General features: G+C 40.6%; 1 protein-coding gene across 3 annotated transcripts in view; it reads left to right on the top strand.

Annotated features, from left to right (window-relative positions):
• The window catches only part of zfyve1 (zinc finger FYVE-type containing 1), a 37,682-nt gene extending 27,195 nt beyond the window's left edge, over positions 1–10,487 (top strand). For 2 of the 3 annotated variants that reach the window (XM_008103895.3, XM_008103880.3), the window contains exons 6-12: positions 523–631; positions 1,074–1,171; positions 1,267–1,384; positions 2,885–3,055; positions 4,590–4,794; positions 7,985–8,098; positions 10,250–10,487. In XM_008103895.3, the coding sequence (XP_008102102.1) occupies positions 523–631; positions 1,074–1,171; positions 1,267–1,384; positions 2,885–3,055; positions 4,590–4,794; positions 7,985–8,098; positions 10,250–10,482 (1,048 nt within the window). In that variant the 3' untranslated portion in view covers positions 10,483–10,487. The remainder of the gene's footprint in view (positions 1–522; positions 632–1,073; positions 1,172–1,266; positions 1,385–2,884; positions 3,056–4,589; positions 4,795–7,984; positions 8,099–10,249) is intronic. The other variant, XM_003214522.4, reaches the window with a different exon arrangement.
• The last annotated feature ends 10,307 nt before the right edge of the window (positions 10,488–20,794 follow it).

The raw sequence follows: 20,794 nt of genomic DNA, 5'->3' as shown, positions 1-20,794 counted from the left end.
CATAGTCAATATATTAATTAAAGTAAATTAGAGGGCATTTAAGATTATATAATTACAACCTTAAGGTTATGAATAAAAATTTACTAAGTGTGAATGGGGTTTTTAATTTTTTAAGAAGTAGAGGCATAATTTTAATGAATATAACATTATTTAATGAATAATAATGTTTTGATTTTCAACTAATCTTTATTTTACAAATGTGTAGCTCATTTTATGTATTTTCATTGAATTATTCTTTTTTTAAAATAAGTGTGGCCCCTGGTGCTATGGCAGGATAATTATATAGGCGTAATTTATTTTGACAGCATTTTAAAGAGGGTATTTGTCCATATGATGAATTTAATGAAATTTATTTTTGCCTCTTTGTTGTCACATTTCATGTAATGAAAGCTTGTGTAAAAAGTACTTTCCAGTTTTAGTGCAACCCTAGTAGAAACTCACTCTGTGTAAAGTAATTGAAAGTTATCTTGCTGGAAGCCTGTCTGCCTCTAAACATTTCTCTGCTTTATTTTGAAACACCAGGTGTGGATGTAAAAACAGCATGAACCATGCAAAAGAAGGGGTGCCTCATGAAGCTAAAAATCGGTGTAGATATACCCATCAGTACGATAACCGAGTATTTACATGCAAGGTGAATGGAACAAATGAAACATTAATTGCATTAATCTGGCAGCTCTGAGCATTTTATTTCTCCACTGCTTTGCTTCTTTCACTACACCCGTTACTTTTTGCTACCTGATGACGCTGCCAAGCTGATGTACTTAAACCACTGTAATGTACCAAGAAAACACCCATGTAAATTCTTAAACCTAAATCAGTTGCTAACCTCAGCAAGAGTTGTTTTTGTCCCAGTGCAATTTACATAGGTGCTGACTTAGAATTCAACATTTGATTTGATGAGTCTACTATAGCTGGGATTAGCAGTTGGATTTAGGCCTTAGTTTTAATGTCTCCTTTGGCACCATGGGTCACATTTGTGAGAAAAAAACACACACATAACTTTTCACAAACATGTGAAGCTAACACTTTAGGCATGGAGAAGGTATATTTCAAATTGAACTCTTGTGTTCCAGGCATGTTATGAACGTGGGAATGAAGTCAGGGTGGTGCCCAAAACATCTGCTTCTACTGATTCCCCTTGGATGGGGCTTGCCAAGTATGCCTGGTCAGGGTATGTACACAAGCCTTTTCTCCCTTCCCTGGTTTCTGTTCTTGTCACCTGTCACATTCTGGAGTGACTGGCTCTTTTCCGTCTCTGATTTATAGGTATGTGATTGAATGCCCCAACTGTGGAGTTGTGTACCGTAGCCGGCAGTACTGGTTTGGGAATCAAGATCCTGTGGACACGGTTGTGAGGACGGAAATAGTGCATGTCTGGCCAGGTGTAAGTTTACTGCATGGAGTTGTCTCTTCATCTTTTAAAGAGAAAAGAACATCATTAGACTAGTCTTCTGGCATATAACCCCATCCCAGGATCTTCCAGAGAGAGTCAGCAAGAGAGACATTTATACATGTCTGGATATTTATCTAAGGATGGTGCCAAATTTGCTGTTGTGCTTCAAGATAGGGGTATACAATTGTATAAGAGAAAGGCCATTACCTCTCCAGTGCCTCCTCAGGAGCTTCCCTAAGGAGCCACTTTGAGTCTCCTTGTGGAGAGAAAAAGTGGAGTATAAATATAGAGTCTTGCTTATCCAACATTTGCTTATCCAATGTTCTGGATTATCCAATGCAGTCTGCCTTCTGCCCAGATCCACAACTGTTTCTCTAGGCAGCAAGGACTGAACTTTTTATGCATTTAATTTCCGACAATGTTGTTACTGTAAGTTTCTTTTATGCATTTCTATCTTTATTTGTAGTCAATTTGTTAGTAGCCAATGTTTTTGTAGTCAATGTTTTCAATACATTGCGATGTTTTGGTGCTAAATTCGTAAATACAGTAATTACTACATTACGTTACAGTGTATTGAATTGCTTTTTCTGTCCATTTGTTGTAAAACATGTTTTGGTGCTTAATTTGTAAAATCATAACATAATTTGACATTTAATAGGCTTTTCCTTAATCCTTCCTTATTATCCAACATATTTGCTTATCCAATGTTCTGCTGGCCCGCTTATGTTGGATAAGTGAGACTCTACGATGGTGGTGGTGATGATGATGATGATGATTATTATTATTATTATTATTCCCAGCCTCTTTAGGGGTGACTGAAAACAATGCAGCATCATTTCTTGATGTCAGATATAACACGTTTGTGGAATTCTTTTGCTTTGGAACGTTTTTGTGACAGTTTGACTGGTCATAATGTTTTGGGGCTATTTTTTAACATTTTAAAAATTAAGTCCTCTGGAGCTTTGAATTCTGCAAAGTGGGCCACCAAGGGTGTTGTGCAGGCCACAGGTCACACTTTCTCTACTTTCTTTCTTAATGAGAAGCAAATCTTTTCTGCCAAGCTGCATTGTGATATTTATTGTAATGTTCTCTGTATATCTTGAGAGCCAGTCCCTGTGCTTAGGTATGTGAGACCAGGGCAAACATTGATAGAAAGGATTCTCCCACATCTCTTCTAAGAACTCACACAGAACTTAGAACAGTTACATGCTTGGGCTGCAACTCCTGGAATTCCCCCATCCAAGAAGGGCTGATGGATTCTGGAGGCTGTGATCTAAAAAAGTAACTTTTCTAAGTTCTGGTTAGAACTGCTCCTCAGGAGGTAGCAAGAAAAATTTGAATGGTGATCAATAATGGTAGTCCACTACAGTTGCACTAGTGAATTCTCCTATCTGAATAAAGGGTTAATTCCATGGTTATATTTGATTGAGTTAAACATGTCATTAACCAGGCAAACTTGAAACATCATTTCATTTTCTTCTTTTGTTGCAGACGGATTGTAGTCTGAAGGACAACAACAATGCTGCTCAGCGCCTTATAGATGGAATGAATTTCATGGCACAGTCAGTATCTGAATTGAGTTTGGGACCCACAAAAGCTGTGACCTCTTGGCTGACTGATCAGATCGCTCCAGCTTACTGGAAACCCAACTCTATGATTCTGGTAACTAATGGGAACCATACTTGCATGGTGATGGGAAATCCTTGTTCCTTCCCCTTGTTCTTCTTCTCCAAAGAGATGTAGTGGTGATTCATTGTTTGACAAAGTAAATCTTCTTTATTTTAGAATAAAACAAAGAATTTCACATTTTAGTGCATTTAAGCACACCACTTCTGCAAATGAGTGACTTCCAGGTAGCACAATCAGGAGACACCTCAGATGGGAGACTGAATATTGTCTTCTGCATGGAGGCTTTCACTCCCTTTCTCCCTAATTGCACACAAAAAGAAAGACCAGGCAGGGGGAGCAGCTTCCATAAATGAACTCTTATTTCATTTTACTTCAAAAATGAGAGTTTGTCCACACTCTTTCTGCTCATGACAGGCTATGCTATTTGGCATATTCTCTACTTTTCTACATACTGGATTGTTTCTCACCTCCTTTCTGGAAAGGACTGGGGGGAATATAGTCTCCATGACAGAGCTGTGAGAAGCCAGCTTGGTGTAGTGGTTTCAATTAGGACTCTTGGAAATCAAAGTTTGAACCCCCCCCCCCCCCACTCAGCCATGGCATTGCACTTGGTTACCTTTGGTAAATCACACTATCTGAGATTTAGAGGAAGGCTGTGGCAAGCCTCTGAAGAAATCTGTGCAAGAAGAACAGGATTCCTGGCAGCTATTGCTTTTCTCTGGCAGGCATTGGTGATTGTCTGTATTTGCTGCCTCTCAGAGTCAACAGCTGGACTGCAGATGCCTCAGATACTGCTGCTGATGTGATTAAGTGTAGCAAGGACAACTCAGGCATCCATAATGTTCAGCTCTAGAGTTGTTGCAAATGCTAATCACCCCTTGGCAACTGCCTGGATGCTCCTGGTAGGTAGCAAGACCAACCTTACTGGTAGGCTGAGAGTCAGGCATTTGCCTCAGGCAGATGATTTGGCATTTCCTGAAAGAGCACTATATTGTTAGTTTGTTATCATTGTTATTTTTAATGTTAGAGTAAAAATGTTTGTGATATCAACCTGTGTAGATATATACTACCTACCAGCTGCAGATGTCAGAATAACCTGACGGATCTTTTATGGCACCAGATGGAATTTTCTTTTCTGTGTTTGACAGAAAGATATCTATCATAGGTCTGATCCAGGAGTTTGTGGTCCCTTTCATACTACACTATTATACCACTATGACTTCACTTTAACTGCAATGGCTATATCCTATGGAGTCATGGGGATTTTAGTTCGGTGGAGCCCTCAAGCACTTTGACTTGAGATTTCTGAGAACTCCTACCTAAAACTGAAAGGTTCAGGGTTCCATAGGATTGTCTCACAGCAGTTAAAGTGAAATATAACAATATGATTGTGTACTATGAATGGGATGCAGGTTTTTGGAATTATGGGAAGTATACAATTTTTGTTTAGGGAATTGAATACTGCTGTTGTCTTCAAATTGCTCTCCATTCTATTTTGTTCTTCCCTCTAAACTAAACAGAAAGTGAGTTCGGGATTTTGTTCCCCCCCCCCCCTTCTCTTGTTCAGAATTGCAGGAAGTGTGGCATATCCTTTAAGGATAATGATACCAAACACCATTGCCGGGCGTGTGGAGAAGGTTTTTGTGATGGTTGTTCGTCCAAGACCCGTCCTGTCCCGGAGCGTGGCTGGGGGCCCACACCTGTGCGAGTGTGCGACAGCTGCTATGACAGCAGGGGCTTTCAGTTAGGTAATCCTGACCTGACTGTACTAGGTGTGTGATTCAAGGAGCGGAAACTTACTTATCCGTTTTTTTAAAGTAAGATGTTGTAGTTTTACATCTGGGTCAGTGCTGTTTGAGAAATGTGTAATATTAAATGAAATGTTTGAATCCTGTGTTCATCAGAGCTTAGGGGGATATTTTTTTTAAACTACAACTCCCTGGAAAACGCCAGCTAGCACATGGTAAGCTCTGGATCAGATCTCTCACCTTGTTTTTTAAAGCATCCATGTGAGTGCCTCACTGAAAATCATCACTATCCATGTTTTTTACTTCATCTAAATGGATTCTCACATTGTTTATCCCAAGGGTAAAGGATCCACTTGGGGTCCCATGACTACTTTTAAAAGAAAGATTTGGCCACCTGACAACATCTAATCTTGTTTGGCCTAGACATTCACCTTCGCCTCTGGGTGTGGTCCTCAAACTACAATCAGGTGTTGGGGGAAAATACAATGCAGTGAAATAACACAATTACAACACCATGGAGTTCAAGAAAAGTTTATTACTAAGTTAGTTTCTAGACTTTTTCACACATTTAGAATACACATCTTCCAGGAAAAAAAGAACAGTTGGGCATATAAATTAAGTAATAAATATTCAGATTGAATTCTTCCTCCATTTTAATGTAAAATAAATGAATGCATTCAAAGCTCTAAGAAAAGGTTTTAATCAAACATGGTAATAGAGCAGCCTTATGTAAATGTCTTGTAATCTTGTTTTATTTAGGGGATGGGGAACATTTCAGATATTTTGGTTACCATCTGGTCAGCCTTTTACCATCGGCCATGTTATGCAGAACCAATGGGAATTATAGACCAACACACCTGGAAGATTCCTTGTCTCTACTTTAGTGTAGCCTTCCCTATTCTGATGCCCCCCAGAGGTTTTGGGCTACAGGCCCAATAGTCCCACAACCAACACTGTCAGTGCTCAAGGGCTTTAAGAACAGTAGCATTTGGAGGGTACATGTGCAGGGGAGATGTACTATATGTTTTCCACTTTCCCTTCTGGAAGAATTCTGTTGACTCCTATAGCGACTCCCCCCACCCACTCCATGGCTATTTAGTGGCTGATTAAGAGCAGACAACATCAGAGAGCATCTGGCTGTGTGCTTACAACCAGATACATAAAAGTGATGTCATCCTTCAGGACCTCTGAAGGACACAGGAGACCTTGAAGTGTGCCTTGGTTGTTCTGCATCTGACTATCAGGGCATATCCAGATTCTTCTCAAGTGCCCCTTCAACTCTTTATGGGCCACTAAATAGCCATGGAGGTGCCACAAGAGGAAGGGGAATCCTGAGCACATTTTTGGTCAATGCATGAGGAAGTTAATGAAATCCCAGAGGACAAAGGTCCTCAAAGTCTTGAAGGATGGTATTCCTTCCTTCACCAAGACCATGAAAGGCAGCTGTATATGTCATGAATAGAACGCCAGCCACAGAAGAGGAAGTCTACTATATCTCAGTTGATAGAAGATACCCTTACCATGGCTGTTATAGTTACATAACATGTAGGCCTAGTGTGAGCAAAACAAATGCCAAGGCCCATCAGGAATTAAGGAGTCAGTTTTCTTCCTCCCTTGACCCCATATTCAAACTTTTGAATCGTGATTCTTTTCTGTTAAGTGCTGAGAGAATTGAAGCAGCCTCTACCCTTACTGACCATAAATGCTTCTATCCCAGTGTTCACTTGGTGCTTTTCCATTAAATGCTGTTGCCTCCCTGATATGTTTGTGAGATGAGGAAGAGGCCATGGCCAGGCATGGGGAGAACTGGGTGGGACACAGCCGGTCACCCACAACAGAAATGTTGAGCAGACCTAATTCAGCTGCTGCTCCTATGTGGATGTGGTGGTGGGGTGAATGCAATGTTGTAGCTAACCTTGTATATAATTCAAGATCACAGAAGGGATAATAGAAATTGTTTATTCATCTGGGAGTAATTGAGTGTCGAATCAACTTCTATGGTCTGCAGCAAATATCAGGTTGCATTTAACTAAAACTTTAGTATAGAAATGTGAAACTGTACTTATTGCATGTTGAGAGCATAAACCTTTTCTCTGCCAGGCTTCATTTGAGAGAAGTGTTTGGTGTTTGTTTTTTTTTTTTTTTTGGGGGGGGGTCCCCGCATGTGATTAGTTTGCACAGAGCTGATTGGCTTTCTTCTGTTTGACTCATAAAATCACACACACACCTTGTGTTCAATGTGTGCTCTTCATGAACATCATGGCTAGCCTTTGTCTCAAAGGAGAAAGCATCTGTTCTCAAAATTGCATGTAATGCATGAAAAAAGCCTTACAAAACAATCACATGGACTAGACGCGCTTGAACAGCCAAGATCCCCACATATTCCCAATATAGGAACCAAAGGTTCTTGCCCCTGCTTAAAAGTTGCTGTGACCTTAAAGTGATTCTAGAACTCCAATCATCCCTTTATTCTTAGCATGGTGAGCCTACTATTATAAAAAGATCTGGATCTAAATATTCAGTTTAGTTATTATTATATACTATTTATGTAGAATTGATTTTTAACCAATCTTCCCTAAGCATACAGGGTTGTTTTTAACAAGAATGATTTTATTTCATTGTACACTCTTTGGAAGCTCAAACAGACAGAAAAACAATAAATAAATACTTCAATGAATTAAGAAAAAAACCTGAATGCAACTTATAGTACCTTAGCTTGGGATGAGTAAGCCTCTAATGTAACTTTAGAAGATGGATCATATGACTACACTGCAGAGTGAATAATCTGTCATATATGAAAACATCCAATTTTTGTTACAAATTGCCCAAAAGTGAGAATTTTGGCTCTTTCTTGTCTCTCAGTTAATCTCTCTTTGTCTATTCCTGGCTTGAAAAACTTGCATAGTCACATTACAGATGTCACTCATAGGATGAAAAGCCCCACAAGTTTCTCTTACTAGCAGTCCTCTTAGATTATATCATCCCTACTTGGTGTCATTTGAAAGTCATGGACATTTCCTAAAGACAAACAAGAAAGATGGGCAGTCAGTTATTTGACTACTGATTAAAGGATTTTGTTTACAAAGGCAGCCAGTAAGTTGTGTTGGAAAGGTAAAAATCTCTCAGGGTTTAGTGAAGATTTTACTGTGGGGCATAACTATGAACTAGGATGAAATTTTGCCTTTGATCCTGAGCTCCAATGCCTGTCTTGCAGATGTGCCTGAGGCTCCAACAGACGAAGAAGGGGGAACAGTGATAGCCAGGAAGGTTGGTGAAGCTGTACAGAACACCCTGGGGGCTGTTGTAACTGCCATTGACATCCCACTGGGTAAGTGTTGTTGAGTTGATTTAGAAAATATTTTGGTTTTTTTAGCTAAAAGGCTATAGAGGTGGGTTTTTAGGAAGTAGCATAATGAGAAAATAAAAGGATCCTGGTATTTTGGAGAACATTTGGTATTTCTTGCTAGTTGCGACTGATGAATCAACTGAACAAAACACTGAGATTTTGATTCTGCTTTGCACACAGCTGTGGGTTTATAGGAACCATTTCCCCCTGTTTATGTTCTATGCGACGGTAATATGTACAGTAAGACCTCCCCATACCCACAGGGAATACATTCCTGGCTGGACTGTGGTTACCTGAAACCGCAGATATGATCAAAACACATTAAATTACCTGGTATTTGGTCCCAGCAAACCATAGAGTGGCCCTGGAGGACCTAGATATTAATATCTTGGATTTTGCTAGTTCCTCCAAGATAACTCTGTGGTAACTACCTAGCAAATTCATAGAGCGACCTTTTCTCTCTGGGTAAATGAAATCATAGGTGTGGGTTTGCAGTTATGGGGGGTGTTGTTGAATGTGAATACAGCAGCCATGCAGGCAAGAACGATTGTAGGAATCTTTCCCACCAAATCACCCTGAAATGATGCCAGCTGGATCAACCCCTTTTTACCCTAGAACCCCTTATTGTCAAGCCTGTTTGTGACCAGGCTTGTGATCTACACAACTATTGTAGACCTATGAGATTGTACAGCAGTAGTTCTCAACCTGTGGATCCCCAGGTGTTTTGGCCTACAACTCCCAGAAATCCCAGTCAGTTTACCAGCTGTTAGGATTTCTGGGAGTTGAAGGCTAAACATCTGGGGACCCACAGGTTGAGAACCACTGTTGTACAGCATCAAATCCTCAAAATAGTATTTTTACCACAACAAAAAGCCTGAGAAACCTGGGAACCTAGAAAGCATCATGGGCATGCAGCTTTCTTTTGTGAACCTGCAGTTCTGTGTGAAGGAAAAAATTGTTCAAAACCTCAAGATAAGACAACGGCTTTCCTAATATTTGGTCCTTCCCAAAGGAATTTTACAGTTTTCCTGTCAATACTCACTCTTGTCCTTACTCCATTATGAAGCAGATCAGAGAAACAGAGAGGTAATAGGTCATCCCACCCACACTGCATGCTTTATGATTTTTGAAAAAGAAAACCTGAAGGTATTCTAATAATAATAATAACTTTATTTGTAACCCGCCCTATCACCCGTGGGGACTCTAGTTGATCTCTAGCTCAAAGACTGGGATGTACAACTCCCATATTCACTACTTTTGGTGGGAGAGGACAGAGGATGTAGATCTCTTTTGAGCTTCTGTATGGAGATTTCATGGGGTCACTAGTGGGGTGGAAGTTGAAGATCCTGGCTTTTGAGATGGTAGATATGAAAAATTCCCACAGGTACAGCACTAGCATAAAATCACTTGCAATACCTCTTATCCCTGGGACTGGTTTCACCATTATTTTCTAAAGCAGAGCTTCTTAACTCTTTTGACTTGCGACCTGTTTTCATCCTAGACATTTTTACATGACTCCAGTATATCAAGTATAGAGGAAGGAGAGAGAAGGAAAGGCAGAGAGGCGCATGCACACGGGGGAGAGAAGGAAAAGCAACCCTAATATTCAGTTACAGCAACCCCATTTGGGGTCCTGACCCATTGTTTAATAATCCTTGTTTTAAAGCACAAACAGTGAAAAGAGAAAGGTTAATAAACGATGCCTTATAAATTATTATCTTTTAATTAATCATTTATAAGGCATCCTTGATTAACCTTACTACAAGAGGGCAACTACCAGGAATCGGGAGGCCTCAAAGACACACCCCACTGCTGCCAAAGCATTGAAAAAGTCTAAAATCAGTGCATATGCTATGAGGAACGTCTGTTACAAGTGGACCCAAAGTACACAAGCAGAGCACACCTTGTTTTAAAGGGAAATGAGTATTTTGTTGCAGTCACCCCCTGCAAATTCAGTGATGTTCCAGGGGACAGTGCAATTGGAAATGGGAAGACCACCTTGCCCACAGCCTCCATATTTCTAGCACTATTCTGTAGATCGGTTACAGTCCTTGAGGAAAAAATAGAGAGGTTTTTGAAGAGACTGTGATATCAAACCGAGAGTGCATTGCAGGTGTTTCTGATACTTTCCAGGTCTTGTGAAGGATGCTGCTAGACCTGCCTACTGGGTTCCTGACCATGAAATCCTAAACTGCCACAACTGCCGGAAGGAATTCAACATCAAGCTATCAAAGCACCACTGTCGTGCCTGTGGCCAGGGTTTCTGTGATGAGTGTTCCCATGAGCGCAGAACAGTCCCTTCTCGTGGCTGGGATCATCCTGTCAGAGTCTGCTTTAATTGCAATAAAAAGCCTGGTGATCTTTAACCCCATGGACTTTTTCTGGATCCTCCATAACAGCTTAGCTTCTCAGGGTTAGACAACAAAACAAAACAAAACTTCACTGCTTTTAACCTTTCCTAGTCAGAATGCATGCTCTTGATCTCTGGCCTCTTTTTCCAAGTGTGGATTTCAGTAAGATTGCTGAATGGCAAAGGGCCAAGGCAAGGCCTAATTTCAAACAGATCCTAACAGTTGACATGCATAGAGAAGCTTGAGAAAGATGAGGAATCCAAAATACAGTGTATTATATACCAGTTAAAAGTATGTTATCTCTATATCTCTATAATTTGATGATTTACAGTTTAACATTAAAGCAAAGCAAAGGTGAGTGGAACTGTTTTTGAAGGGAAATGGGTCAATCACACCACCTCCTGAGTGCCTTGGAATTCCTTAGTGTGGAGCATTTGACAGCTTGCAGCATCATAGGTTTGGAAAGGTTTCGATCCCGGAGTCTACGGTTTGAAATAACCATTGTTTGTGGTCTCTAGTTTGGATGGGGAATCCCGGGTCTCTTCGTCTGGCCCTTTGAGACACCAATAACAATATTTATTTTTCCCAATTTGTTTTGTTTGATTTGCATGACTTAATGCAGAGTGAATGAGCTTTCACAGGGCTAAAACCAGCCAGGAAAGTTAGTAAGAATGTCTTGTCTTTACTCACAGTTGCTCTGTATAGGTCCTGATACAGCTAGTACCACTGTGGGAAAAGGTGCTAGTTTTGAGATCTTAAAATGATGCTGACCTAACCACCCAGGACGTTTAGTGAAAATCAAGGGAAAATACCCAACGCTGGTCTGCTAACAACAATTGAAGCTTCATTTTGGTCTTATGAGGCCTTATTCTACATGTCCATATTCCCTTGCTTGATTTTCTCGTGGTAGACTTACATTTCTCCACTGGAAACCTTCAGTCAAAGAGCAGCAGAAGGGATCAGGCAAGCTCCCACACTATGTAGTGTAGTCTTTGCTTAGCATCTTAGTCATTGTAAATTGACTTAGTTAAGTAATTCTTAGAGGTGTCTGTGTGAACCACCCTTCAAGCACTCAAATAAACGAAACTGGAAAACATATTACACTGAGGCATTATTCTTTTCAAAAAGCCCTGCACTGAACCACTTTGAAGCATAGATCAAACTACTAAAAGAAATTGTAGCATTAGGCTTTTCTGTAGCTCTTGGCTTCTATGATAACAAACGAGAAGCTGTCACAAGCTGAAGTGGATTGGAGAACAAATCCCTTCCTCCTTTCAGGTCTTACAAGTATGGCATGTTATCTGGGCGCTGTTGTTTCTTCCAACTATGAACTATATATCCTTGTATACCTTGATGATTGAAACCCTTTTTGGACTGTATTATTAAGTGCTATAAAGGACTATTGCTCCTGAACAAGAGTGCTGATTTCTTCTGTGTACCTTCCTGATCATGCCCTGCCACTGGAAGGAAGAGACAAGTTCTGGCTTGCATGCCAAAAGATGAACTGGATTATGTAATACTAAATTCCTGCTATCTGAATTCCATGTGAATTAAGATATATTTTGTAATTAGAAGCTGACAATTTTTTCATGGGATAGAGGTGGGATAAAAGTCCTCTTGTAGAGATTTTTCAGCCTAGGTACTGCACTTTGAAGTGTTTTTATTTCTGACTCTGTGGTGGAAAATACAAATGGAATTGTTTGTAGTCCATGCCCTGTGTGTTCTCCCATGCATGTAGCTACTCTTGTCATGTTACTGCACATACAGAAACGTTCCCTGACATTCCTTGTATAAAATCTTCATGTGTAAGCTTTGTTTCACTGAGTGGTCTGTCTCTCTGTGTATTTTTCTAAAACAACCATGGGACTACCTCATTCTCTGAACACCAGAAACACATTTTATATAATACATGTCCCTAATGCCTGATACAGTTTTTTTGCAATAATAAGTTATGATAGCTAGGTGTAATATAAAGCTTGACATCTTTAAAAGCATGAACACTTGCCAGTCTCTTGTCTAAAATCATGTGTTTCCTCGGAAAGGAGAAAAATAGCAGTAGTGCTGTAATTGAAAACCAATTAATTTTGGCAATGCATCATTATAACAAGCAGGGAGTTAAACTTATAGTTTCTGCAACTTTATAATACTGAATATCACAATGGAAACACTAGAAGACCATAATGCTCAGGGCCAGCTTTAGGAGTGATCCCCAGAGTTGGTACTGAGCAGAGTTCAGTGGCTCAATGCGTGTCAAGAGGCAATCCCATGCACACTTTGGCTAGCTTTGTAGCCAAGGAAGGAAATGTGTTCTGGATCTCCCTTCTCCATCAGCTGGAGTTGTGCAGAGTGTCAAAAGGGGAAGAACACAGATAGACAGAATCTCAACCCCTTGGCTTTCTAAGGTATAGCAGTACTGACCCTTCCTTGTTTTCCAAAATAAATGGGTAACTACTACTTGAATTCTGCATCATAGCATACAAATGTGAAAAGTTTACATTTTCAGAGGGCAAAAGATACTAGCTATAAAATTAATTTCCGCAGCTGGAGGGATTTTCCTGCATTTCCAGCTTCCTTCATATTTTTAGCAATTTAATAAATTTGAGAGTATATATCTTTGCTTTCCCCACTAAATTTGAAGTGTTTAATTGTTGGAGTCTTAATCTATTTATTTTTGATTTGGGAGTGGCATTTTATTATTGCTACTGCTTCACATTGGTTTTGACTCATGAGTTCTGAGTCCAGCATGGAAAAAGGTTGTGACCTAGGAGATTTGTCTAGTGCACAAAGCAGTTAGTTTAATGTTCTTTCTCCTTAGAAAGAGCCTAGCAACCCTGGCAAATAAATTTTAATTCTATCATGTCTCTGTCAGGTTTGTTAGTCATACTGGTTTATAGCCTACTAGAGGGACCTTTCAATATTCTTGGCTTTTTTACAATTACATTTTGAGGTTCCCAGTGTATCTGTAGTCTGCATACAAGATCACTCCTTGCTGGAAAATGTTTGTATGTGTGTTTTAAATTTTTTATAAAAGGTTTAGCACACTTTCAGCAAGGTACCATTCGAGCCTTGGGCTGTGGGTTGCAATACAGATTGTTTTCAAGTGATGCAATTGGTTGTCTGGGAAGAAGAGTGCCTCCTTTTGCTTTTAATGCAGAAAGGTGAACAGAAGGGTCACTTTAATTTCTTGGGAGGAGCTGGTCACTCTTATTTTTAGAAATATGACTTCATTCTGTGGATCCTCAAGAAGCCACTGTCGGTTAAAGTGTGGGGAAAAAGGATTAAGTATTCATGCAACAAAGCATACCTCAACTGTTATACAAAGGGTCTGATCCATCTGAAGTTTCTCATTAACAGAAAGGCTCTTATCATCCAATGAGCTTACTAACCAGCAAAGGCATATCACTAAAGGAAATGGAAGTGAGCTGTGTCAGTCCCTCTTGTACTTTCCTATTTTTGTCACAAGAACTTATAGAATCATAGAATCACAGAGTTGGAAGAGGCCTCATGGGCCATCCAGTCCAACCCCCTGCCAAGAAGCAGGGAAATCGCACTCAAAGCATCCCCGACAGATGGCTATCCAGCCTCTGTTTAAAAGCCTCCAAAGGAGCCTCCATCACACTCTGGGGCAGAGAGTTCCACTGCTGAACAGCTCTCACAGTGAGGACGTTCTTCCTGATGTTCAGGTGGAATCTCCTTTCCTGTAGTTTGAAGCCATTGTTCCACGTCCTAGTCTCCAGGGCAGCAGGAAAAAAGCTTGCTCCCTTCTCCCTATGACTTCCCCCCACATATTTATACATGACTATTATGTCTCCTCTCAGCCTTCTCTACTCCGGGCTAAACATACCCAGCTCTTTAAGCTGTTCCTCATAGGGCTTGTTCTGCAGACCCGTGATCATTTTAGTCATCCTCCTCTGGACACAGCTTAATGTGGCCTAGGTGGTTATTGTCCCCATTTTGATCCTCACAGTGTTGTGAGGTAATTCATTCTGAGATGGTGACTAGCCCAAGGTGACTCCCAGCTGAGTAGGGATTTGAAACTCAATCTTAGACTAATGCTTTAATTGCCACATAATTCTAACTCCTAAATGCGCTCTGAGGACCTCGGGAGCATGTTGTAGGTTCCAACAGTACCAGGATCGAGCTAAGGATGAATTATTTTTCAGATGTGGCTACAACCCAAGGTACCTGGAAAATAAAGGTTAGGCAACTTTAGATGATAAATTTTGTAGTAACACAACCTAACAGCACTGGGTCTATCGGCTGTATTTTCTAAGTGCAAGGATCGCTCATTCTGTAGGGCAAAAAGGAAGTACTAGGTGTTTTTTTATTGGGCCTCTGGGTTGCACACACAGCATTCATTTCCCAACAGAACATGATGTCAGCTTTGCTATGTCATGAATATGAAAAGGCATCTTTGTCCTGGATTGACCTTTCAATACAATCTGCCATGACCTTAGTTGCACCCTTTCATCATTTGTTTTCCAAAAATCAGGACAACTATATTTGATGCCAGATGAGAACTACCAGTGGATATAGAATACTGTAACTACCAAAAGAACAAAGCCTGAAAAATTAAGCCAATAAGAACAGACATAAAGGAGCACTTGCTCAAAGACTAGAAACCACTGGTTGCAGACACAGTTATAACTCACTATAAAGTAAATGTGGAAAAAGTGTTGTTCATCCAAAAATGAAGGATAAAGCTTCATTTCAAAATGTTCTGGTTTACAGGAAATTACATAAATATGCTCAACACTAAATCATTAACAGCCCCAAAACTGTTGGTCTTCCCCCACCCTTCTGCATTCCCCTACTGTACCTATTATACAACTCCTGATACATGCTTTGTATAACATACTAAAATATTTTTGAGTTAGTGCTTTGGATGAAGTAACAATTACAGCAGAACATAAGAAAAGTAGATAAGTAAACTTTGAAAATTCAGCTATTCAGAGACACGGTTATCCTTTGTTTCTAATGTTTCAGCTGGCAAGCTGAAAAATATACTTACATGTTGTTTCCAAAAAGTTGCCATATGTAGAAGAAAAAATACAGTGAAACAATCGAAGTCACTGCTTTAACTCTTCCAACATTAGGGATTTTTTAAACTTTCCTGCTCATTCTGGGCACCACAATTTAGAAGAAATATTGACAAGCTGGAAAGTGTCCAGAGGAGGGCAACTAAAATGATTAAAGGTCTGGAGAACATGCCCTATGAGGAGCAGCTAAAAAAACTGGATATGTTTAACCTGCAGAAGAGAAGGTTAAGAGGAGACACAACGGCCATGTATAAATATGAGAAATGATATCATAAAGAGGAAGGAGAGGGCTTGTTTTCTGCTGCCTTGGAAACTAGGACTTGGAGCAATGGGTTCAAATTACAGGAAAAGAGATTCCACATTAACATTAGGAGGAACCTAGAATCATAGAATAGTAGAGTTGAAAGAGACCTCATGGGCCATCCAGTCCAACCCCCTGCCAAGAAGCAGGAATATCACATTCAAAGCACCCCCGACAGATGGCCATCCATCCTCTGTTTAAAAGCCTCCAAAGAAGGAGCCTCCACCACGGCCCCGGGGCAGAGAGTTCCACTGCCAAACAGCCCTCACTGTGAGGAAGTTCTTCTTGATGTTCAGGTGGAATCTCCTTTCCTGTAGTTTGAAGCCATTGTTCCACGTCCTAGTCTGCAGGGCAGCAGAAAACAAGCTTGCCCCCTCCTCCCTATGACTTCCCCTCACATATTTGTACATGGCTATCATGTCTCCTCTCAGCCTTCTCTTCTGCAGGCTAAACATGCCCAGTTCTTTAAGCCTCTCCTCATAGGGCTTGTTCTCCAGACCTTTGATCATTTTAGTTGCCCTCCTCTGGACACATTGCAGCTTGTCAACATCTCCCTTCAACTGTGGTGCCCAGAATTGGACACAGTATTCCAGGTGTGGTCTGACCAAGGCAGAATAGAGGGGGAGCATGACTTCCCTGGATCTAGACGCTATTCCCCTATTGATACAGGCCAAAATCCCATTGGCTTTCTTAGCAGCCGCATCACATTGTTGGCTCATGTTTAACTTGTTGTCCACAAGGACTCCAAGATCTTTTTCACATGTACTGCTGTCTATAGCCAGGGGTCCCCCATTCTATATCTTTGCATTCCATTTTTTCTGCCGAAGTGAAGGATCTTGCATTTATCCCTGTTGAACTTCATTTTGTTAGTTTCGGACCATCTATCTAGTCTGTTAAGATTGTTTTGAATTCTGCTCCTTTCTTCTGGAGTGTTGGCTATCCCTCCCAGTTTGGTGTCATCTGCAAACTTGATGATCGTGTTTTTAGTAAATCCGTGTTCACTATTAGCAATGATTGCATTTGTTTCTAAGTGTTTGCAGACCACTTCCTTAATGATCTTTTCCAGAATTTTGCCTGGTATCGCTATGAGGCTGACCGGACGGTAATTGTTTGGGTCGTTCTTTTTTCCCTTCTTGAAGATAGGGACCACATTCGCCCTCCTCCAATCTTCTGGGACTTCTCCCGTTCTCCAAGAACTCTCAAATATGATTGCCAGAGGTTCTGAAATAACTTCAGCTAGTTCCTTCAGTACTCTTGGATGTAGTTGATCTGGCCCTGGCGACTTGAATTCGTTTAGAGTGGCCAGGTGTTCCTGGACAACTTGTTTCCCTATTTGGGGTTGGATTTCCCCAAATCCTTCGTCCATTTCATGTTGCTGAGGTTGAAGATGGCTTTCTTTTTGTGAGAAGACCGAGGCAAAGAAGGCATTAAGCAGTTCTGCCTTTTCCCTATCCCCTGTTGTCACGACCCAGGCTGCAGAGCACCAATAACCATACACAGAGGCCAGATTCTATCTAATATCTTTATTAAGGAAATATATAAAGTTAATAAAAACAAGTATAGGAAATAGTCCAGAAGTAGACCTTTCAGGAAAGGTCAAAATTAGTCCAAAAAAGCAATGTCCAATATGAAATATTAAGGTCCAAAGTTGTAATCCAATAACCGAAACACTCACTTGCCAAGCAAGTGAGGGGAGATGACAAGGTCCTTTAGTCCATGAACTTGAGCAAGGCTAGGAAATAACTTGATTCTTGGCACACAAAGCTTGATTCAAGGCAACAAGGAAACGAGGAGCAAGAACAAGATCCGTGGTAATTACTTGGCGAGGTCCGGGAAACAAGGCAAGATCCGGGGAGAAAACAAGGCTGAGAACGAAGGCTTGGAACAGGAACAAAGGCTTGAAAGCAGGAGTAGCTGTCCACACACGCTGCTCCGGTAGCTGACGAATTGACTCCGCAAGATCCCTTCGTGGGCAAAACACCTAAATAGGGTCTAGTTTTCCCGCCAAAGAGCAGTTCTCTGGAGAACCAGAAACGAAAGCTATTCTCTGAGTCCAGATGCATGACTCCTTAAAGTTTCCCATGGAAAGCAGGCTTAATCAGCTGAATGCTTAGCAGCTATCCTAGCACTCCTGCGAGACGCCTGTTGAACTCCCCTCTGTTGTTTACAAAAATCATGGCGAGAAAACGGGGGAGATTTTGGCTCGGGGCTTGTTTGACAGACTTCTGGAAGACAAATCTCTTGCAGGTGCAAAGGCTCAATTTCTGGCTGGGATAGTTCCTTTTCTGGCTGAAATGGTGGAAAACCCAAGTTTTCCTCTTCATCATTCACAACAGTACTAGGAACGGGACTACATGGCCCATGAGTCATCACACCTGTCGCCATCACCCCATCTTCTCCTCGCAGAGGCCCTATCGCCTCCTTTTTCTTCCTTTTTCTACCAATGTAAGCAAAGAAGCCTTTTTGTTGTTTTTAATGTCCCTGGCAAGCCTGAGCTCATTTTGCGCTTTAGCCTTGCGAACCTATTCCCTACAGGAGTTGGCTATACGTTTGAATTCTTCTTTGGTGATTTCTCCCCTTTTCCACTTCTTGTGCATGTCTCTTTTGAATCTTAGCCCGGTTAGAAGTTCTTTGGACATCCATTCTGGCTTCTTCGCACTTGTCATATTTTTTTTCTTTGTTGGCACTGTTTGCATTTGCGCCTTGAGTATTTCATTTTTAAAAAACTCCCATCCATCCTTAACTCCCTTGTCTTTTAATACTGGCGTCCATGGAATGCTGCTCAGTAGTTCCTTCATTTTTTGGAAGTCAGCTCTCTTAAAGTCCAGAATGCGGGTTTGACTTGTCTTAGTTTCAGCCTTTCTTTGTATCACAAACTGCAGGAGCACATGGTCACTTGCCCCTAAGGATCCGACCACTTCGACTGTATTGATCAGGTCTTCCACATTTGTTAAGATTAGATCAAGAGTTGCCGATCCCCTTGTTGCCTCTTCTACCTTCTGGACCATAAAATTGTCTGCAAGGCCTCCTGACCGTAAGAGCTGTTCAGCAATGGAAAACTCTGCCTCAGAGTGTGATGGAAGCTCCTTCTTTGGAGGCTTTTAAACAGGCTGGATGGCCATCTTTCAGGGGTGATTGATTGTGCTTTTCCTGCATGGCAGGGGGTTGGACTAGATGGTCCATGCAGTCTCTTCCAACTCTATGAATCTATTATTCTAAAAAACCCAAAACAGATAGAATATATGCATTCTGTTTTATATTATGGACTTGTTTTATACTTCTCCAAATCCAAAGTTCTCCTTATAAATTACTTTAACTTATCTATCATTTCCCTATAATCTTTGATGTTACAACAATTTCCCCCTCAACTATGCTGATTTCATAGTAATTGAGACAGCTTACCTATAGTTTCCACTCTTTTTAGGCCCCTATTTAACTCAGATGCCAGTGGGTTAATTTTTTCATTTGTGTGCTATCACCAGCCAAATAGCAGCTCAAAAAGCTTTTATACTTTGTATAATAATAGAGCTTCTCCATTTTTATACACATTGAAAACATTGTTCCTGCTCAAATGAAACAGGGCTATAAATGTATTAATGGAATTTTGATCTATTCACTATATGAAAAGTGATTGAACCATTTTAAACAGCGTATCAGTAGAAACCATCTATAACAAGCTGCACATGAGGTGGTGTATTTCCTTAAAAGAGGCATGTGTGTGGAAGAGGGAATATCTCTTAAGACGGTGGTAACCTATCAGCAGTTTTTAACAGTATTTGCATACTTTTAAAAGTATGAAATAGCTGTACCCCAAATATTTGAAGATATATATCTTTATTACATATTTTTCAACAAATTGGTTAAAAGTAGTTTGATACAGAAAATCAAGTGAATTCATTGAGAAGTCCTCCCAGAACAGCATATATATCCCGAATGTTGTCATCCAAGCACCCAGTACAGTTGGCCCCCCATATCCTCAGATTCTTTATTCACAGATTCAACCATCCATAACTTGAAAATATTCCCATCCGCCCAAAAAATAAAATAAAATAAAACCAAAACACAGACTGTTTTATACGAGAGGCACCATTTTACTATACCATTCTATATAATGGACTTTAACATCCATGGGTTTTGTATCTATCTACGAGTGTCCTGGAACCAAACTCCAGCAAATAATGTAAGTCAACTATATTTGCAAAAATAGACTATCTACAGCAGTGTTTCTCAACTTGGGGGTCAGGACCCCTAGGGGAGTCACAAGGGGGTGTCAGAGGGGTCTCCAAAGACGTATCAGAAAACACATATTTCTGATGGTCTTGGGAACCCCTTTGTCAGAGAAGGCTGGATGTAGGTGAACTACAACTCCAAAACTCAATATCAATGCCCACCAGTATTTTCTGTTGGTCATGGGAGTTCTGTGTGCCAAGTTGGTTCAATTCCACTGTAGGTGGAGTTCAGAATGCTCTCTTGTAGTTGAACTATAAATCCCAGCAACTACAACTCCTAAATGCCAAAATCAATCCTCCTCCCAATCCCACCAGTATTCAAATTTGGTCATATGGGGTATTTGTGCCAAATTTGTTCCAGTGAATGAAAATACATCCTGCATATCAGATATTTACATTATGATTCATAACACTAGCAAAATTAGTTATGAAGTACTGTAGCAACAAAAATAATTTAATGGTTGGGGGTCACCACAACATGAGGAACTGTATTAAGGGGTCACGGCATTAAAAAGGTTGAGAACTACTGATCTACAGTACTATACCTTGCATTTACTCAAGTATAATGGGCCATCAAATGTAATGCACAACTAAATTTGAAGGTGTGCATTAAAAAAAAGGATTAGCTGTCAAATGTTATGCTAGGTGGTGGTAGATGCAAAAGAGCTGGTGGGAAATGTGCCCCTTTGTCAGGCCTGGTGAGAAGCTGGCGATAGTAGTAAAAAGACTGGTAGGAAGCAAAAGATCCCTGCTGTGGA

The sequence above is a fragment of the Anolis carolinensis genome, chromosome 1 (assembly GCF_035594765.1).
Source record: "Anolis carolinensis isolate JA03-04 chromosome 1, rAnoCar3.1.pri, whole genome shotgun sequence".
NCBI classification, from domain to species: Eukaryota; Metazoa; Chordata; class Lepidosauria; order Squamata; family Dactyloidae; genus Anolis; species Anolis carolinensis.
This window is presented reverse-complemented; position numbering and strand designations above follow the sequence as displayed.